The 19,335-nt window shown below is 42.8% G+C and overlaps 2 protein-coding genes across 4 annotated transcripts in view; both read right to left on the bottom strand.

Moving 5' to 3' along the window:
• The window catches only part of HLX (H2.0 like homeobox), a 37,621-nt gene extending 32,038 nt beyond the window's left edge, over positions 1–5,583 (bottom strand). Inside the window, exons 1-2 of one of the 3 annotated variants that reach the window (XM_050973109.1) lie at positions 4,892–5,583; positions 965–1,275 (exon numbers count right to left, since the gene is read on the bottom strand). The gene's annotated coding sequence lies outside the window, so the exon portion shown is untranslated. Of the gene's footprint in view, positions 1–964 lie in introns of all 3 variants that reach the window. The other 2 variants (XM_050973108.1, XM_050973107.1) reach the window with 2 other exon arrangements.
• Positions 5,584–5,738: 155 nt separating this feature from the next.
• On the bottom strand, positions 5,739–19,016 carry MTARC2 (mitochondrial amidoxime reducing component 2). Its single transcript, XM_050973110.1, has 8 exons — positions 18,171–19,016; positions 17,846–18,019; positions 14,744–14,906; positions 12,559–12,699; positions 11,830–11,891; positions 11,670–11,741; positions 10,973–11,141; positions 5,739–8,219 (listed from the first exon to the last, which is right to left on the bottom strand). The coding sequence occupies exons 1-7, from the start codon at positions 18,416–18,418 to the stop codon at positions 11,012–11,014; spliced, it is 990 nt and encodes a 329-aa protein (XP_050829067.1). The 5' UTR covers positions 18,419–19,016; the 3' UTR covers positions 5,739–8,219; positions 10,973–11,011.
• Positions 19,017–19,335: the final 319 nt, after the last annotated feature.

The following is a 19,335-nucleotide window of genomic DNA, read 5'->3' on the forward strand; positions in this document are numbered from 1 at the left end:
TCTGCAGAGGTAACACACGGTTATCACCAGGCTTTGCTTCAGAAAGGGAAACAACTACCATCTGTACTGCAAGAGAAGAGGAACTAAAGGCTCTGCATCCAAGAAGCAAAGAACAAGACAAACAACCATCCCTGTAAACATCAACTCAAGCTCCTCACAGCACAGTGGAGCAGCAAGCAGAGATAGCCCTCAAGCAGAATTCACGTGTTACCTCCATTATGAATTGAACCTGGCAAAGCCCTGCTAGCCGGCTCAAAGTTCCTTGGCCTGCACGATCATGGGCTTCCAGACACAGGTAATGTGCAGTCTGCCGGCTGGCACACCAAAGGCTCCTGGATGCTGCCAGCTCACTGCACACGACCTGCAGAGCACACACAGGCTCCTGCCTCTCTCTGAGAAATGCCTGGCTGTCACTGACATGTTCTATGAAAAATCCTTTCCTTAGGATTTTTCCCTCCTGAGAAGTTGAGAGGCCTCAGGAACAAACTGTAAACAATTCTTATCTGCTGCTGTGGAATGCAACAGGGGGAATCTGTGATTGGCCTCATCTGGTTGTTTCTAATTAATAGCCAATCACAGTTCACCTGCCCAGACTGACTCGGTCAGAGACAAGCCTTTGTTATTCATTCCTTTTCTATTTTTAGCTTAGCCTTCTAGTGAAATCCTTTCTTCTATTCTTTTAATATAGTTTTAATATATTATCTATCATAAAATAATAAATCAAGCTTTCTGGTACATGGAGTCAACTTTCTCGTCTCTTCCCTCATCCTGGGACCCTTGTGAACAATACCACACCTGGCAGCCCTCCAGAAGCCACCACTTTCTAACTGCAAAATGCTGGCAGGGTCTGACTGTCATTATCAAAGAATTTTATCTCTCATGTTTCACTCTGCTTTCTCCAAGAAAGAGAGGAGGATTATCCATCCCCCTTGGGGTTTGTAAGGAAACAGGTGAATTAACATACCTGAGGTACTGCAAGCCCTTCATGAGGTGACCAAAGAAGTATTTTACAAGTGATTCCTGGCTCTAATTCAGAAGTGGTTTCCTGCTCCTCCTGTAGGCTGCAGAAGCAATCATGTTTCCACAAGCTTGTGAAAGAGGGTTCGGAGATTCTTGGTACCCTCCACCACCCATGGGTGCCACCTCCTTTGCACAGAGCTAGTGCAGTAGTGTTGAGCAGCAATGTGAAGCAGGTTCCTTGGGCTAAATCATAGCAGTCCAGCGCTCAGAAGAGGTATTTTCCGGGTGCTCTTCCAAAATGTAGTGGAAACGCACCTGTTTTTCTTTAAATACATGAAGAGTGCTTTCTTCCATTTGTTCTGATCCATCAAAAAGACATTAAAAGAATGTTGTTTAAAATACCTAATTTTGGCCAAAACAAAAGGAAAAATGGGGGAGTGAGAGACAGCAGTGTGTGGTTTGGGGATGAGAGCACTGAATTGAGGAGTACCATTCCTAAACCACCTCAAAAGCTTCCCAGAGATTTCTTTTCCAGGTGATTGTTCCCAACTTGTTTAGACCCTGTTGCAGAATTTGCCAGAGCAACTCAAAGCTGAGAAGAACAGCTTGAAAGGTTTTGTTTAGCATAGTTATTCCTTCTCAGTCACTGACAGCATACACTGCATATTTTCAAGAAGTAGAACTATGTCAAAACTTCATGTCACCCTTGTGTCCCTTATGAACCTATTCCATGCAATTTGTGTAAGGCTTCCTGCTGTTCAGCCATACCACTAGCAGGGACTGGTTCTAGTCACATATGCAAATGAAACAAACAAACAAAAAAGTCACGCACAAAATTTCACTTGGGACAGGTCTGAGGAGAGAATCTTGGTCAGTTATTTATTTCTTGGCACTGATGAGTGCCAAGACTCTTAATTTCCTTATGGGGTGAAGACTGAACACAGAATTGACACCAAGAGGATTAGACATAAATTCACTCCAACCAAATCACCCTGGGCCATCCTACATCCCAAACTGATTTTGCATCTTTATTTCTCAGTATATCATCTTCAAGAGGTAGATATTTGGCATGCAGGTGATGCATTAATCAAAAGCTTCTGTGACAGTACAGGCACAACCAACTGGAAAACCCCACATGTCCCAGTACAGTGCAAAAGACAGCAACAGATTTACTGGAGATTCAAAACCAAAATAAGTAACATTGTTTTCCAGAGAAGGCCAGCAGCCAGCCCTCAACAGAAAGGTCACAGCAAAAGCTAAAGCAGGCTGCAGCTGGCCACTGGCACACACAAGGCTGCTCTCCAGTTCCACTGGGTATGCCACCTGGCACCATCCAGCATGTGGAGACCTCTTTTACCAGGCTGTGGAGATGTGCACACACTGGAGCAGTGGGAGGCTGCTGGGTCAGCTTGTCACCTCCGTGCACAGTATCCCCGCAAATGCCACTGGGACACCTCAAAGGTGCATAGCCCTTTGATACAGTACAGCCCACCACACACCAGGGGTTGGCATTTTCAAGAGGGGACCCCATTTATGACCATAGACTCTCCAGAAACCTGCCTGACATACTGGGGTTAAAGAGAACCCCAGGAGGAACAGTGAGGTTTCTATGCTCCCAGTAGAACTTGCCCTTATCCAGTAGAAACCCATTTTTCACTGGGCTTTGGCAAACAAAAAACTCATGCTATTTTCCATTTTAATGAATTATGATGGTTCTCCCTTTCCTTTCCCTCACCACACATTAAGGTGAGCAGAGAGTCCCAATGAAACCCCAACACCCCCTTCCCATCTGGCTGCACTGCACCCTGAATGGCTACATGGGCAAATGAAGTAAAAGCCACTGTAGGTCTAGGAAAGATGTTCAACTTGCAGAAAAGGAGACTGAGCACTCAAAGGCACTAAGAGATGTATGACACTGAGGGACTTAAAGTGGAGCAGGAAGCAGTGAGGCTCAACACTTAGCAGAAACTTCCTTTAAGGTGCCTTACACCAGGTCATTCACCAGTCATTAAACACAGATGAGGAAAGGAGAAAGAAAACTAAGCCAAGAAAAATAATGGAAAGAAAAAAGACCAAAAAAAAAAAAAAAAAAAAACCAAAAAACCCAAACCCCAAAAACTCAACAACAAATCAATCAACCTTTGAAGCTTCAATAACTAATTATCACAACTTCATCTAGGGCTGGGACACCGTGTACCTTCCTGCTTTACTTCACTGATGCCAGGGGACTTTTAGTCCACAGGATGTACCAAAAGTAATGCCTTCATTTTTTTAGTGGAAACCTGCCAGGAAAGAAAACAGAAATATCCATGCATGCATCTATAATAGGTTGCAGTGAGTATGAAACAAGAATAGCAAGGCAGGGAACCTTCATATTTTGCAGGAATGGAACTTCCATTTCCTTCCACAAGTTAAGCATGCTATCCTGAAAAGAATTTCTCATGAGAAAAAGTAAGCAATCAGGAATGGAAATAAACTGGGTAGAATTGATAATGTTGCTAACTCAGAGATGACTTCAGACCTTTGTTTGGGGCAACCTTGGGGAATGTGACAAAACAAAGTATTTGAGTATAAATGAAAACCAATCATTTTGAAACCAAGGTTGATTTCTTAGACATTCAAAATTCAACAATAAATATATACGCATGCATATATACACATAGACATACACACCACAAACAGCTGACTACTTTATGGGTTTAAGGTGGAAAGAAAAACATCCATATTGAATTACCCAATAAAAAAAGTGACAGAGGATAGAAGGAACTGGATTGCTTTTTTCAAAACCACATTTGTGTTGTACGATTTTTTTGTGGCAAATTTCAAGATTTTGCAATTTTTGGGAGAACATGCAGACTGAACACTGAGTCTCCACAAATAAATGTAAACCCTAAATAAAACCAAAAGCATTATATGAAGTCTATTTTAAATAATGGACAATCAAATTTTATTTTTTAAATGGAAAAATGAAGTTGGTGGTAAGTGTGGTTGCTTTCAGACTCACCTGCAGGCATGCATCCACCAAATCTATAAATTTTAAATGGTCTTTAAATCCAAATCTAAATCCACTTTGACAGCTCTACCTCGATGAACAGATAAAATACACTGACCTCTCCTTTAATTAACAGAGCATATGTTAAATAGCATCTGTGGGAGGTCCCTCCAAAACAGGCACAAAAGACACACATACTCTATCCAAACATACTCCATTTAAAAAGGGCAAACAATCCCAGGGGGACGGGGGAGGGCAGGAACTATCTGTGATACTGACTAATAGCCTTAAATATAGTTTATTTTCTTCAAATGTAGCTGTTACGAAATGTCTTTCTGTACTTAGAAAGTTCAGTGGGATAGGAACAGCTATTTTAGGGTTGATGGAAGGTCAACAGAACACAAGACAAGCATTGGTGTTCCAAGGCTCTTATAAGGATGCTAAATTTGACAGGGCTTTTTAGGAAAATGCATTTTTACCAAAGAGATGCTGGCAGAGGACTTCATAATTATTAAATGCATTAAATGAAGGACTCCCTTTGATCAGCAATGTGACCTCTCTGCTGGTTGGAGCTGTGTTATCAGAAGTCTTTTTCATAATAAACAGTAGAAAAAAGACAGAATTTTTACTTTTACGGTTTGGAGGTTCTTTATGGGGGAGGGAGTACTTTTGCATTTGTTTGTTTTAAATTAAATGAAATAATATTTTAACATATCTGCAAATAATGTGATAATTTTCTTTTGAAAAGAAGATCCAAAAAAAACCCAAAACTTTAAATGCAGTGACTTTTGTGGTCAAGCAAAGTTTACTAAGGCTTCAGACACACTCTAAACTCCGTAGGTGCAGGAGCTAATCTCTTCTGCTCCCCATGCAAGGAGACTATCTAGCCATGCCATCCATAGCTCCAGTTTCTCTACAGTTGGGAAGTACAATACTTACTGTGAAGGTGGTGAGGCACTGGCACAGCATGCTCAGAGCTGTGGATGTTCCATCCCTGAAAGTGTTTAAGACCAGGTTGGATGTAGCTTTGAGTAACCTGGTCTAGTGGAAGGTGTTCCTGCCCATGGAAGGGGATTGGAACTAGATCATCTTTTAAGCGTCTTCCAACCCAAATAATTCTGTGGTTCATACAGAATTAAAAAGAGGAAAAGCCTAATTTTTTTTTTTAGCAGGTTTCCTTTGTCTGCTGCACTGCCTGACTTCCCTCCGCTCCAGCTGCATGTTCAAACTAAAGAAATCAGATAGATTTTGCTCTTGGCAATCTTAAAATAAGTATGTATGTCACTTACCCCTTCATGGTTGCACACACTGCTTACCAAGAGAGATTCCACGTGACCAACCTGAGCCTAGGTGATAAACTGAGCCAGGTTATCAGCAGTGCCACAGAACTCCCAGCAAGCTGTTTAAACTTTATCTGCTCTCAGCATCCTCCCAGGTGCTGATAAGGCCCAGCAGCTTCCTGGAGCACAGTTGCTCCTAGAATAGGTCCTCTGAGAGAGCACAGCCAACACTGCCACTCAGCTTAAAAAAGACAAGTCTTACTGTAACGGAGACCCCAGCTGACCACTTGGACAGGTGTTTCGGCAGCACAGCTCAGTACAGTTTCTTCAACTAGAGAGCAGTAATACACTGGGTTGTATGCAAGTAAGATGCAACTCTGACCTTCTGCTCCTTCAGACCCAGTGCCCAAGAGCTGCTCTTACTTGAATTGGCTTTTGAAGGACTCCAGTATGTGCCTTTCAATGTCAAGTAAACTCCATATTTTCATAAAAACCACTTCCAGGGCTGAGAAGATACTTTCAGAATTACATGAAAAACATTGATTTATTTTTCCAGACTTTTTGCAACTAAGTTTACAGTGATGGATCCAATTGTCTTGCTGGTTCCCTTCAAGGATTAATTACACAGTAACCTGCACTCCTTAATTAGGATGCTTGTGACTGACATTTCTGAGCACAGGAACATGAATTGTAAGAGATTTAGTTCTGCTAAAAGTCACACAGCCAAGGATGTGGAAAACTATCACTGGACAACTGTAGTAAACAGAAATAAAGGACAACTGAGGGAAATTAAACTTCATGCTACCTGTCCCTTGAGGTAACTGCAAAGACAATATTCTGCTTTACCTTAAATAAATCCAAGAAACGGAGAATATGGACCACCAAACTGCACAACTGTAAACACAATGAAACGTAGTTTTTCAGGGAATGAAATCTTTACATTTGAAAGAATCTAGGACATTGCTGGTACTCTTGATCTCTGCCATGATATTCTTGCAGTCCAACTATCACTGCAGCTTTTGATCTTTTACCAAAAATATCAAGTTTTCAAAGGAAGCAGGAAGTTGACCCAGTGGCCCATGCTATGTGAAGAAATGAAGCAAGTATTTTCCAAGTCTAAACTTCATGTCTATTTCCTTGCTTTCTGCAAACAGAGAAGACTGCATTCTTACCCATCTGTTTTAATTTTTTTTAGTCCTACATGTCTACATGTAAAACCTTGAAAAAATTGAGATTTAGCTGCCACTTTTAACTTATGCCTAAGGGATTTACGAAGGTGTGCTAAAAATAACTGTACGTGACTTACTAAAAGTAATTGTGGCTGCTATGACTGAGGAATTGTCATCCTACATAATCTCTTGAAGACAAGCCTCAATTAACAGTGAATGAAGCTGGTTTTTGGAACTCAACAGTAAAGAGGCTATGAGGGTTAGCACATCAGTGAAGCACAATAATTGTTTCACTGTGCTTATTATCTAGTGACTAAAGAAAGTGAGAACTCACAGCTGTTAAACAAGCAGTGATAAGCTGTCAGAGCAATTCTGAGCACTAGAGAAGATACAATTCTCTACAATACTGCTCCTGGAGGACAGAGGAATTTCAACCAGCCTAGGCATCTCATGTATAACAATCCAAGGACAAAGGGCAAAAATGCGAGGTTCCCATCCAAACTCTTCACTGTGATGTACCACAGGCTGCTCCATGTTCTTTTCTGCACAGGTGGAAGATAGTCTCTACCTCTATGTTTAGCTCAGGCTACAATTACCTGTGGTTTGATTTTATCAGTGTCCATAAGTACCCAAAAATAGGTATCAAGAAGAAGGATCCAGGCTCTTCTTGGTGGTGCCAAGCAACAGGACAAGAGGCTATAGGCAGCGACTAATGCACAGAAGTTCCCCCTGAATACGAAGAACTTCTTTAGTGTGGAGGTGACCATACACTGGAACAGATTGCACAGAGAGGCTGTGGAGTCTCCTTCACTGAGGATATTCACAAACCATCTGGACTCTGGGGTGACCCTGCTTGTGCAGGGAGGTTGGACCAGATGATCCCCTGGGGCCCCTCCCAGCCTGACCCACTCTGTGATTTCCAGAAGTCGATGTGATGAGCTGTGGCCTGCTGGGGAGAGTGGCATTCCTCAGGCCAGGTTATTGTTGAATACTGGGAATTGATGCTATTCCACAACCAGGGCTCATTCTCAGTCCATCTGCACAGAAATGTCTGGAGAACATGGAAACACCCAGCACCTTGACTTCATTGACAGTCCCATCTCGTGCAGCTCCAGCCCTAACATACACCCTCTACACACCTAAGCCCTGCTCATTTCCTTTCCCCATCCAACCATTCCTGTTCTCTGGTCATGATGAGTAAGCAGACTTGTTACAGAAAAGGCCTGGTGTGTGAAACCCTTCCTGAGTTTACCAATTTTTTCAGATAAAATGCAAAGAATTACTAGTAACAGTGACATTCTAAGTTGAGATTGTTAACATTACACAATGAAGATTATGTAAAATATAATATTTTACATAATAAAATATATTCTCTTTCAGCTGAAGGCTGATACATAAATAGTCTTTATGCCTGCATCACTTTTTAGAATCTTCTGCCCCAAAAGAAACAGACTTTGCATGTGTAGTCCTCAGCCCTGCAGCTCCCTAGCACAGGGAATTTCTTATGGATCTTAAAAGACAAAAAAGGCAATTTAAGGTGCTAGGATAGACCAGAAATGATCACTCTGCATCAGCCCTTTTTGAAACTTCTGCCATTTGTAGAGGCAAGATTTGTAAATCTCTTGTCTTCTTACAGAGCAGCAGAGTGATGTCTTTGAAATGCTGTTTTTCTCCTCAGGATGCAGAAGCAGATCTTTCTCAAGTTTTCTTGGATGAAAATGTACCCACCACTGATCTTAAGCAACCCAGAAATTTCTGCTTTTAACAACTGTCATTCTTGTACATAGTCCTCTGCAAGATCTGTTGGTACAATAAATGCTGTAAAAAAAAAGGTTTTGGTATTATACTCTGAGATATTACATGGATTGACTTGAGTAAACTCTCACACTTTTAAACATTTTCTCCTATTTTCATACATCCCTGGAAAAAAAAAAAGTTAAGTCTGTAAACATTTTCTTTTTTTCTTCCCTCCTTACCAAATATCAGTTAATGCAAAATCAGCACATTTATCTAGATCAGAAGGGTTGCAAAACTGAGTCTGATGACTATTCATATCTAATGGTTCTGCTCTCTTACACATATCTTCTGGTTAACTACAGATATTTCTGAATTCAGAGGTAGGATTAAAAAAGACAATCATCAATATTAACTATGAGATCCTGCTAACAATAGTCAGAATTAAATACTGAAACAGAAAAAAAAAATCACAAACAAATGTTACTCCTTAAGAAAGCTGTATTCATTAGATACTTTTGTTTTCTTCTTCTAGAGTTAAAAATTAACAGTTAAGTACACAATTTAAAAAACAGTGGCTTATGACTGACACATTTCCAGTCAATTTTCTAAATTATTTAAACAAAATCAAACACAATCCCTACAGTTACAGCAAATGAACAGAAGATATTTACAGTGCAATGTTCTAACTCATGCTCTCAGCTTTACAAAATGGCCATATAATTGATTTGAGTGCCATCTGTGAAGCATGCTGCACCCCCATGCAGACCAGTTTTAGGATTCCAGCCATATTCTGCTAAGAGGCTTAACAGGAGTAAATCACTTTAGATCTATGGCCTCTCCCAAACAGGGATGCAGATGACAATTTCTTTTTGCAAAGACAGTCCCATTTCCAAATCAGCCCAAAACCAGCAGCCTAAAGAGGGGCAATGGGATCTATACCACATAATTTGTGTTATCTAAATGATGAAGTGCTGCTAGAACAACAGTAGAAAAAATATGTTTGGCCAGAAGCAGAAAAATCTGCTCTTTTTCCTTCAGCTCCTGTGACTTAATGAAGAGACACACTCAACTAATTGCTTTGGCAGGCCAGCAGGCTGCCTGTGCTTAATGATACCATTAGGAATTCCACAAGCTTTCAGCTTCTAACACTAAGAACTTCCAACATGTGCTTTTCAAGAGTGAACCGCAGAATTCTTTTTCTTTTTAAAAGATTTTTCTCTCACTTCTTCCCACTAGCTGCTGCATCAGGCATACCAATACACAAATATGCAACATGCATTTTAAACTGGGCACTTGTCTGTCCCAGGAAAGCTTAATACTTACAAAGCACCCCTGCTGACAAAGTGGCATTCAGAGCAACTCTGAGTTCACAAATAATAGAAAACTACCGCCCCAACATGACTGCTTCAGGCTTGCCACATACACCCACCTGCACTTTCTCAAAGCTCAATGGCTCTTCATTTTACAGGTCTGAGTTGTGAACATGCACCAAAATTCCCTTTTCGTATTACAACAGAAAATGAAGAATCTAAACATCAGATAGGATCATATTTGTCCTTCTTCACACTTAATTTGATTCCTCTTTTAGGCTAGGGCAACATTCTTTTTAAATTTAGTAATCCATAAAAAAGAAACAAGCAGACAAGCATTTGAAAGATGGCTGGCATTTGTCCTAGAGGCTACTTTAAAAAAAATAATCATGTAACATTTTAAAAAAGATAACTTTGCTGTAATTCAACTAGTTTTCTCCCTTATTTGTTTTATGCAGCAGAAAATACATTTATCAGCTTCCTACAAACAGATGGCATTTTGGTTAGATTGGAGCTGGACTGGGGGACAACCAGAGATTTAAATGTAGAACCAGTAAGGATGTTAACATGCTCAAATTGCAGCTTCCCAAACATCTGCTTAGCAGCCTAACTGTCTACATAAAGGGATTCACTGAGCCAGAAAGGAGCTGTGCATGAGCCCTACAGTATTGGCCTGGGCAGCAGCTTGAACAGGGCAGGCTCAACATCAGATCGCTCCCTAAGGCTTTTCTTTCCTTCCAATGCCCATGAAGTCTCTGAGACAGTGAACATCCAGTTCTTTTAGTCAAACTGGAAATTCTACTTCTATGTTAGCAAATGCATCACTACTCGACAGCCTCAGTGTTACGGTATTGTTCACAGGATAAAAAATTGACAGTTCAAACTGTCAAGCTGACGTCACAAACTAAACAAGCCCATAGCCTTACACATCATTACCTGGCACCCCCACCTCTAGACCTATTTAGTCAGGTCACAATGCTCCTTATGATATTGCTCCTATCTCAAGAGACAGTAGCAATCTTTGGGAAACAACTGCAAGGAAAGAAACACTGCTAAAAACTACCTCTGGACATAGACAGGGCAAGATGATAGGACCAAAGGAGGGAAGCAGAACCCTGCCATCTGCACTCCATGATCACTTGTAAAGGCAGCTCTGTGACAAATACACTTTGTGCTTGGCATGACTGTTTTTGTGGTTCTTTATAGGCACTAAATGTATCTAACACGTGATGCAAACTCTTGTACACAAATTTGGATTCCAATATTATGGTTGACACCAAATTTCAGGAGGTATAATATTCACTGTAGTGCCATGAAGTCTGTTATGGATCAGTTTCTTCTACCACAGCCTCCAGGAAAACTAAAGATGTGTTACTACAGGCATGCCAGAAGATTATGTGATCTGAAATGACTGGCACTTCACAGCGTCAAAGAACCTCCTGCACCTTAGAAAGCAAAAAAAAAAATATTGCAAGGAAGAAGCAAAAGTTATGCTGGTGACTATGTACATGGAAAATACCCTACATATCAAAGTGAAAAAGCATCTTCTGATCAAAGTCTCCTTCATTCCCAGACCATCTTGTACACAGGGTCTCCAACTTGAATTGTTCCAGTTTTGTCAACAGCAAAGTATTTCCCAAAGAGAGGGCTGGTTTTATAAATGTGTTTCTCAGATGGGTCACATAAGCGGTAACTGCAAAGAGAAAGCCCTTCTTTAGAATAAGTGATAGCAAAAACGATACATCAAAATATATATGATGAAAGAAAGGACATGCAAATAATGATGCCTTGCCTTGGTCATCATACTAGGCTAAAAACTAAATAAATATTTTAGTTAAGATGCCCAGGCAGTTCAAATGGAGGGAAAAAAGCCTGACCGTATTCACACCTTCATGTTTAATATATACAAAAATCTTTTTATAAAGAAAAGTCAAAGAAGCACAGTTAGATATTTTAAATACCTGCTACCCCAAGCTTTCACTTTAGCAGATATGACAGAGACAGGGAACGTGGAGTTTGCAAGAAAGAAGAGAACATCCTGAATTTTCTTACCACACAGAATTGCAAGAAGTAGACTGGAAGCCAGTATACACAGACCTTCACACTGCATTATTATGTCCCACACACACTTCAAATCACTTTTAAAACACTAGTCTCACATCTGTCAGGGTCTAGCACAAATCCTCTCCCACAGTCTAAGAAACAGTGGTATTTTTATAACCTTTTCAATGTTTCCAAGGGCTCCTTCCTGTCAATGACCCCAGTGTCTGGATTAACAGTTGTTAAAATACACCTGCAATGACAGACAGTGCCAAATCAGTCAGGGCTTCTTATCATAAACCTCTTTGTTCCTATGTAAAATAAAGGTCTCCAATGTTTACCTGCCACAACACACAGTCCCTTTCATCTCCACATCACCAATAAGAATATCCTCCCAGGTGTCCTGAGGGAAGTAAACATTAGGCACATATTAGACACAAGCACATGCAATTACTTTTCCAGAAGTGGAACAGTCATTCACAAAAAGGTGCACCATTCCAGATGATCACCTTTACTAGCACCTTCAAAATATGCATAGTTACACTACAGTACTATAAAGAAAACCCTACTGTCATTGCATTTATCCAATTCATGACGCACTAATAATTCTATCCAAGAAGAGAGACACACAAGTAATGAATCCTGAATCCTGCAACATACACTTGTCTGAAGCACTGAACCTAAAGTAATTTGTTCTTGCTGTATGGGTGCTAATCTGATCTGCGGCCTGTGGTAAATCTACAGTTTTGCAGAAAGGAAATTTTTAGGGGAAGTAAGTTTTTGCTTCTCATCTACACAAGCTTTCTATTGCAAATCCTCCTGGGAGATAAAAATCTATTCCAGCTTTAGGAGCTTTTTCAGTTTGAAAAATAATCATTCATAGACCTGTGACCTCCATCAATGTTTCACATGCACTGATGTGAGCTGAAGCTTTATCTCTCTGGAACTCAGCTGTAAAAATTACAGAATAGCAGCTTTCCTCACACTTGCTGGCACCATCACACAAAGCAACTAAATAACAAAGAAACAAAAGCAAGCCTCCAAAAAGACATTTAAGACAGTTATTTTACCTCCTCAAAAGCATTGCAGTCTGTTACAAAAATATTTGGCCTGAAGTTCTGTATCTTAGCTTTCTTTTCCAGCCTGGTATTTAGATCATCCATTGAAGCTTCAGAGATGATCAAGACTGGGCTGCAGTCAGGATACGCAACCTACAGAAAAAAGACACCACCAAATCCTAAGGTTGCTGTAAGAGCATGGGAGGAAAGTCACTGCAGATGCTGGAACCAGCAGCCTTTTAGGCTGCTCTGTTCAAGTTTTGATTTTCCTGAAAGTAGGTTAATAAGGAAAACAAAATGCTCTTCCCTATTTCAGTCACCATGGCAATTTTTGTGTGCTCAAATTGCCTTATCAGAACACCAGAGGGAGTTCTACATCCAGAACAGCCCATACTCAATTACAGTTGTCCATTCATCAGTCTGGGATGCCTGGGCAGTGGGAGGGCCATATTAGCAAATAAGGCAAATGAACAGTATTTAAAAACCTCTAAACGTACAAGAAGTGGAGTTGCACAGAGGTGGGGGCAGGGAAAAAAAAAAAAAGAGACATTTTGGTAAGAATTTTAGTATATAACCATCCTGCCTTTCTCTTACATTAGTCTTACTCCATTTTCTTGTACATACCTTTCAACCACAAGATAATGAGCATTGAAATAACTACCCAAAAATTCTGCCTTTTCTTTCTTGCTATGATTCCAGAACATCACCCCCCACAATCTGATGTCCCTATTGCTGAAACATTGCATCTGTATTGGTTTCAGTGCCTTTACATAACAAATGCATATCTACAGAAGTCTACAATTGAATATACCTTCTTCTCTTCATGCAACAAGCAAAACACTGATGACCTACAAATAATAACATCACTAAAGCAAGGTACTCACAATTTCAATTTGTTTAAAAACCTTACATTTGATACAATTTGAAGTATCTTCACCTGAGAGAACTGTTCAAAAAAAAAGGGCAGCATGATATAAGGATGTCTGAGCACAGCATCTCCTTTCCATACCTTTCCATGACATTTCTTTAATTAATCATACCTTCAAGCCTCTTCCACAGAAAGAGATAAAACTGAAGCAGCAAGCTGTCGGGGGGAGGCTTGTACTCCCCTTTCGCCCGGCAAGCAACCAGCACACTGCTTGCAGCAGCAGCACTCTTGGGTCTCCCCCGAGACAGCGCCTAGGGATACAGCCCCACACTATGGTGAAGGCAGCTCCCTGCAACGGATGGGGCTCACAGCAACAGCCAACAGAAAAAGAGAACTGACTCCAGCCGAGGGTATAATCAGGCTTCTATGGCACTAATAAATTTTCCCGGTTGGAGCCCCGACCCCAGAAATGCAGCAGCTTTTAAGGGGGCAGGGGAAACAGGGGAGGAAACCACCTCTGGACGAATGGGAAACCAGAGGGGAGTCGGATGCAGGGGATTGACATTAGGGACAGACCAACGGGAATACATCGAGGGAGGGGTCCTGGTCCCTGATCCAATCACTCGACGCTCCAGCTAGAAGTTTCTAGAGGGAAGGGAGGGACTGCCAAGGCGGGATCAAAGAAAGGATTCATAAGGCTGGGGGGGGAGGAGCAGGGATGACAGGCAGTGGGGAGGAGGGCAGAATGAACCAGGCTTGAACCATTACAACTAAAGGGGGGAAACAGAACAATCCAACAAACAAACTGAGAGGGGGACAGAACAACCTAACACAACACAACATAAAACCTCTGAAACTTCCTTTTAATTTTACTTCCCAGGCCCACAACTGTAACCAGCCTGTTTAAACATCATTCCTTTGAACAAAATACAAAGTAACACGACTTGCATCAGTATATTCCCAGACCTAACAAGGGATAGGGAGTGGAATCTTCCTATGTAACACAGATTACACCATCAAAACATCATTAAAGATGTAACATTTTTCTATTCTGAGACACAAAAGGGTATTGTATTCTGAAATGTAATAGTTCCTCTTCAAGTATCAGTTTCAGACTCTTTAGCTGTGAACGGTCAATAGTTTAAAACCAATTTGAAGTAAAAATTAAGCAAGTCACCTCTTTACAGAAAAGAACACTCACATGGTTTTATAACACAACTACACATCTTGCTAAACTGGGCTCAATCACCAAAGACGAAAGGGGCAGTTTCTGGTGGGTGGGTAGAAATGGTTAAAAGGACATACATCTGAGAAAAAGCGCTCATTTACCTCATCTGTGTTTCGGAAAAGGGCTATTGTGTCCTTTGACTTTCTTGGCACCATGGAGGGCTCAAAGTGCACCAGTCGACAGGGCTCTGAGTTCAGGAAGGTGGTGATCCACTGAGCCACTTCATCACCACAGTCTCTACCTTGGATATCCTGTCCAAACACCCTGGAGAGTCACAACACATCAACAAGTTAGCTGGAAACATGAAGGTTCAATGAAGCTTCTTATTCCAAGGTAAAAAACATGTTTTAATAGTGGTAGCAATATACAGAAAATGAATCATTTCCAAAGGGCAACCTCCTTGTGGCCAGTGTGTTTTGAAAGCTAAGGAACACAGACATGACCAAACAATATCAGCTGGTGAAATAATGAGCTCTGAAATAGTGTTAATGTGCCCAGAGCTGACTGCCCCGTCAGTGACAGTAACCCACCTGCTCGCCCTACTTTGAGGGAAAAGGGGCCTGGTCTTGCATTTGCACATGACTGCTGCACCAAATGATTTCTACTGAGAAATCAACTGAGAGGTAACTAATTTCAGAAAATGAACAATAGTTTGAAATTATGTGATTAGTTACCACAACTGATATGTACAAATTAAGTGTCCCTAACCGTTAAGGAAACTTTCCTTCAGATTTTAGTGCTGTCAAACTTTAGCCAGAGATGAGTGAGACTCTTCAGCTCAGATTTCACATACAAAATAGCTCAGTATCTTAAAGGAGGTTAAAGATTTGTACTGGAAGCAAAGTCCATGGGGCACAAAAAGCCACTGCCAGTAGAATACAAACAAGTTTATGCAAGGAACATGTTCCTGGCAAGAACAGCGAAACCTTGACTCAACCTTTCAATAAACTTTAACACCAGTCATGAGTAGTTTGGTTACACTTTTCAAAGTAGCCATTTTGACCCAAATGTACTGCAATTTCCTATCTGCAATCAAATCATGGGCAGCTTGAAGCACTGAGATGCCCATGCAGGTCATCCAGCCCAGCTCCTAGGCGCCCTTCTTTACTCATGCGGGGGAGCGATCATTAGGGTGCTGGCAGCAATATCCTTGCTCAGTTTGCTGGGATTCCTGTGTCCACCCTGTGATACAGGCTAGAATTAAAGGTCATTGCTCCAGACAGCATTCAACTGCCTTTCTCCTCCCTCCATCCCACAGTTCCTGCATGCTTTCTGACTCAGTGCTGTAGGGATCCATGGGAATAGATCACACAATTTAAGCATTACAACACACACTGACAAAGGGCACAGATGAAGAGCATGAAGTTTCTTAGCCAGAGGGAAGCACGCCAGCATTTGCATAAGCAGAAAACATACCTATACAATGGTTTTGGTCCTACATTTGACTCTCCCAAGCAAAATAAAATTTGCAAGTACACTTAGCAGTTTTCAAGATCAGCACATGCACAGCTATATGCAGCCAGAGGCTCTAAGGCACCTCTTTAGCTCCAGCTTATGGGGCATGAGCTCCCATGAGCACCCATCTGAAGGCAAATTTATTAGGGCAAAGAAAGAAAGAAACAAGAAGAACATATCACTGAGCTCTAAAACTGGAAGATCCAAGAAATCCAAGCTAACTTTTCATCACTGCAATGTATTAGGCTATCTAAATGTTCTTCCAGCGACACAACAAATTTTAGAAAGATGAGCTCCTGCAAACTGCATGGTTTTGCAGTGCATGTGCCATTGGCTAACACACAGGCTTTTTGCATAGGTTTGTAAAAGCCTGTTCCATTTCTCCAGGAGAAATGCTACCACTTGCAACTTGCACCTGCCTTGTATAAACAGAGATACTGAGCTATGCTGATCAAGGCTTTCCACAGCAACAGACTTATGCTAAAAGCAAGCAAATGCAGTTCTTTGCCAGCAATCTTTTAGTTACTATTACAGCAGCTGGTGCATTAACCATCTCTGCTATCCAAAGAACAAACACTCACAGTATCTTTGTAGGGCCTTACACCACTTACAGTTCCTAAACACTACATATTAATTGACATTTCAGCAGAGAAAAGGTTTTCCTTGTCCTGCTGGCAGTTTTTCAACAAGGATTTCTATACATACATAAAATTATTAGGCCTGCAGTCACACAACAAAACTCTAAGCACAAAGCTAAATTATTGTTTGTAACCCATCCACTTGAACCTCCTTTGGGGTAGCACCTAACAGGGAATGCCCTAAGTCCCTGGGATGCCAGTCTTTCCCTTGTGACCTCAGGGTGAGCCTTGGACTACCAAGTTTTTACGTGAGGCACCTCAGTTAAATGGCGAAAGACACAGGCCAAAGAGTCTAAACCCCAACATCTCACCAGCTCTGAACAGCCAGTGTGCATGCAAAAATGCTGATGTACATAGTAGTTGTGATCAAGAAACACCAAAGTGCATGACTGAGGCTCTAAGATGCAGCTGCTCACCCAAGCAGGAGCAAAAACACTAGAAGTAAATACAAATAAGCAAACACAATGTTCTATGAAGACAGAAGATCACAGATCATTTGGCAGATGTGTAACCCGTGGTCCTTGATACTGTGTCATCTTTTTCTGAGATTTGTTTTCACCAGTGTTTAGCAGATTAAAAGAAGAGCTTTTGTTATGACAACCATACCTGGCCTCCTGTGTAACACATGGCAGAGAATTTCACAGAATTACAGAACAGTCTGGATTAGAAGCAACCTTAAAGACCACCTAGGACAACTCCCCTAGCATAAGCTGGGGCACTTTCCACTAGACCAAGGTGTTCAGAGTCCCATCCAAACTGACCTTGATCACTTCTAGAGATGAGGCATCCACATCTCCTCTGGGCAACCTATGCCAGTGCCTCACCAACCACACAGCGAAAAATTTCTTCCTAATAGCTAATCTAAACCTACTAACACCACTGTGCCTTGTCTTGTCAGTACAGGCTCTGCTTTGAAGTCTATCTCTCTAAAGCAGACAGTGAGAAATACCCACACAGAAGACACAGAGGTACTGAACTTCTACATTCCAATTTCTGCATAAGAAAATGCGAAGCATTTCATATTATATACACAATCCTGAAAAGAAAAGCACATGAGAAAGACAGCTTTGAGAGAGAGGGAAAGGGGAAAGAAAAAACCTTCTTCAGTACCTGCAGTTGCGGACGGGATTTTTCTTGGAGAGCTTTACAGGCACGCTTATCTTCTCCATGTCCCCGGCCTCTAAGATCAAGTGCCCGTTTTCACAGATGGCAGAAATAAGGACGAGCCGCGGCTCCTGGCGAGCCGTCACCATGTGCCCGTCCTCCCTGATCACGAGCCAGAACCTGCGGGGGTAGGGGGCACAAATGCGCCCAACAGCGTTAATGCCGGGCTCGGCAGCACCCGCACGGCAGGTGCTCCTTCCCAGGCCCTCAGGAAAACAAACACCCGACGGCCGCGGAGCCACGCGGAGGCCTCAGGGCCCGGCCGGCCTACCTGTCCCGGAGCTCCCCGCTGCGCAGCCCCATCGGCGTCACCTGCGCCCGCCGCACCGACACCCCCCGGCACGACTTCACCGGATACACGAAGAGCCTGAGCACCGTCCCGACCCGCTGCAGGCGGCGGCGGCGGCGCGGGCCGGCCCAGCGCCAGGCCCCGAGCAGGGCGCCCAGCGCCAGCAGCGCCGCCGCCCCCCAGAGCCAGCCCTGCCGCGCCGGGCCTGCCGCGCCCCACAGCCTGCTCATGGCGACTGAACCCCGCGGCAACCCCGGAGCGACCGTGGGCGGGAGCAGCACAGCCAGGCCCCCTCACACCGCCCCTCACACGGCCCCAGCTCCGGCCCCGCCCGGCCTTCGGGGCCTGCCGCCTGCCCCAGCGCTGCCGCCGGCCGGGCGCAGCGCGGAGCCGCGAGAAAGGGGGCGGGCAGCGGCGAAAATCCACGGCTGAGCGTCCGGCTTGGCAAAGTACCGGTGACTTATGTGTTCCGTCTGATACGCGGGCTTTTTGTAAAAGCAGCGCTACAGGAAGTGTGGTCTGTGTGGGAATACACAAGTGCTTCAAATTCGCGTTGGGTTTGTCTCGGGGAAGAGGGGAACAGGTGGATGGAGGCGTGGAGGGCAGCAAATGGGGTGTCCAGTGCTGTTCGGCCGCCTTGGGACAGCTGCACACCCCGGCTGCCTGGTACCAAACTCCTGAGACCCCTTCCGAGAGCTTCCTGGTTGTTGGCAGGGTCTCAGGGAGTTGCTTTGCGGGAGACCCAGCTGCAAGGCAAATATGACATCAAATACAGGCTGGAGTGGCAAACCTCACTGTTGCCACAGGTCTGTTCTCACAGGCAAAGGGATCTGATGGCCAAACTGAAATTTTTATGATAAGTCTGCTGAGAGCAAAGTCCCAGAATACAGAAGATGGGGAAGCTCAGTGTTGAGCATTTCTGGGGAGACAGCCCAGCCACAATGCAAGTACTCCATCAGCAGCATCCTGGTGGAGAGGGACATTGAAGATGAGGCTATTGTGAACCTTTTGGATAATAGGTATGTGTGAGCAATCAAGCCAGGACAGTTCCTCACACTGACCTCAAGAATCACTTCATCACAGACCAGGATGGGAAAATATTCCTGTGAGTGGGAATCACCATAGATTGTAAAAAGTATGTTGGGAT

This window comes from Serinus canaria, chromosome 3 (assembly GCF_022539315.1).
Source record: "Serinus canaria isolate serCan28SL12 chromosome 3, serCan2020, whole genome shotgun sequence".
NCBI classification, from domain to species: Eukaryota; Metazoa; Chordata; class Aves; order Passeriformes; family Fringillidae; genus Serinus; species Serinus canaria.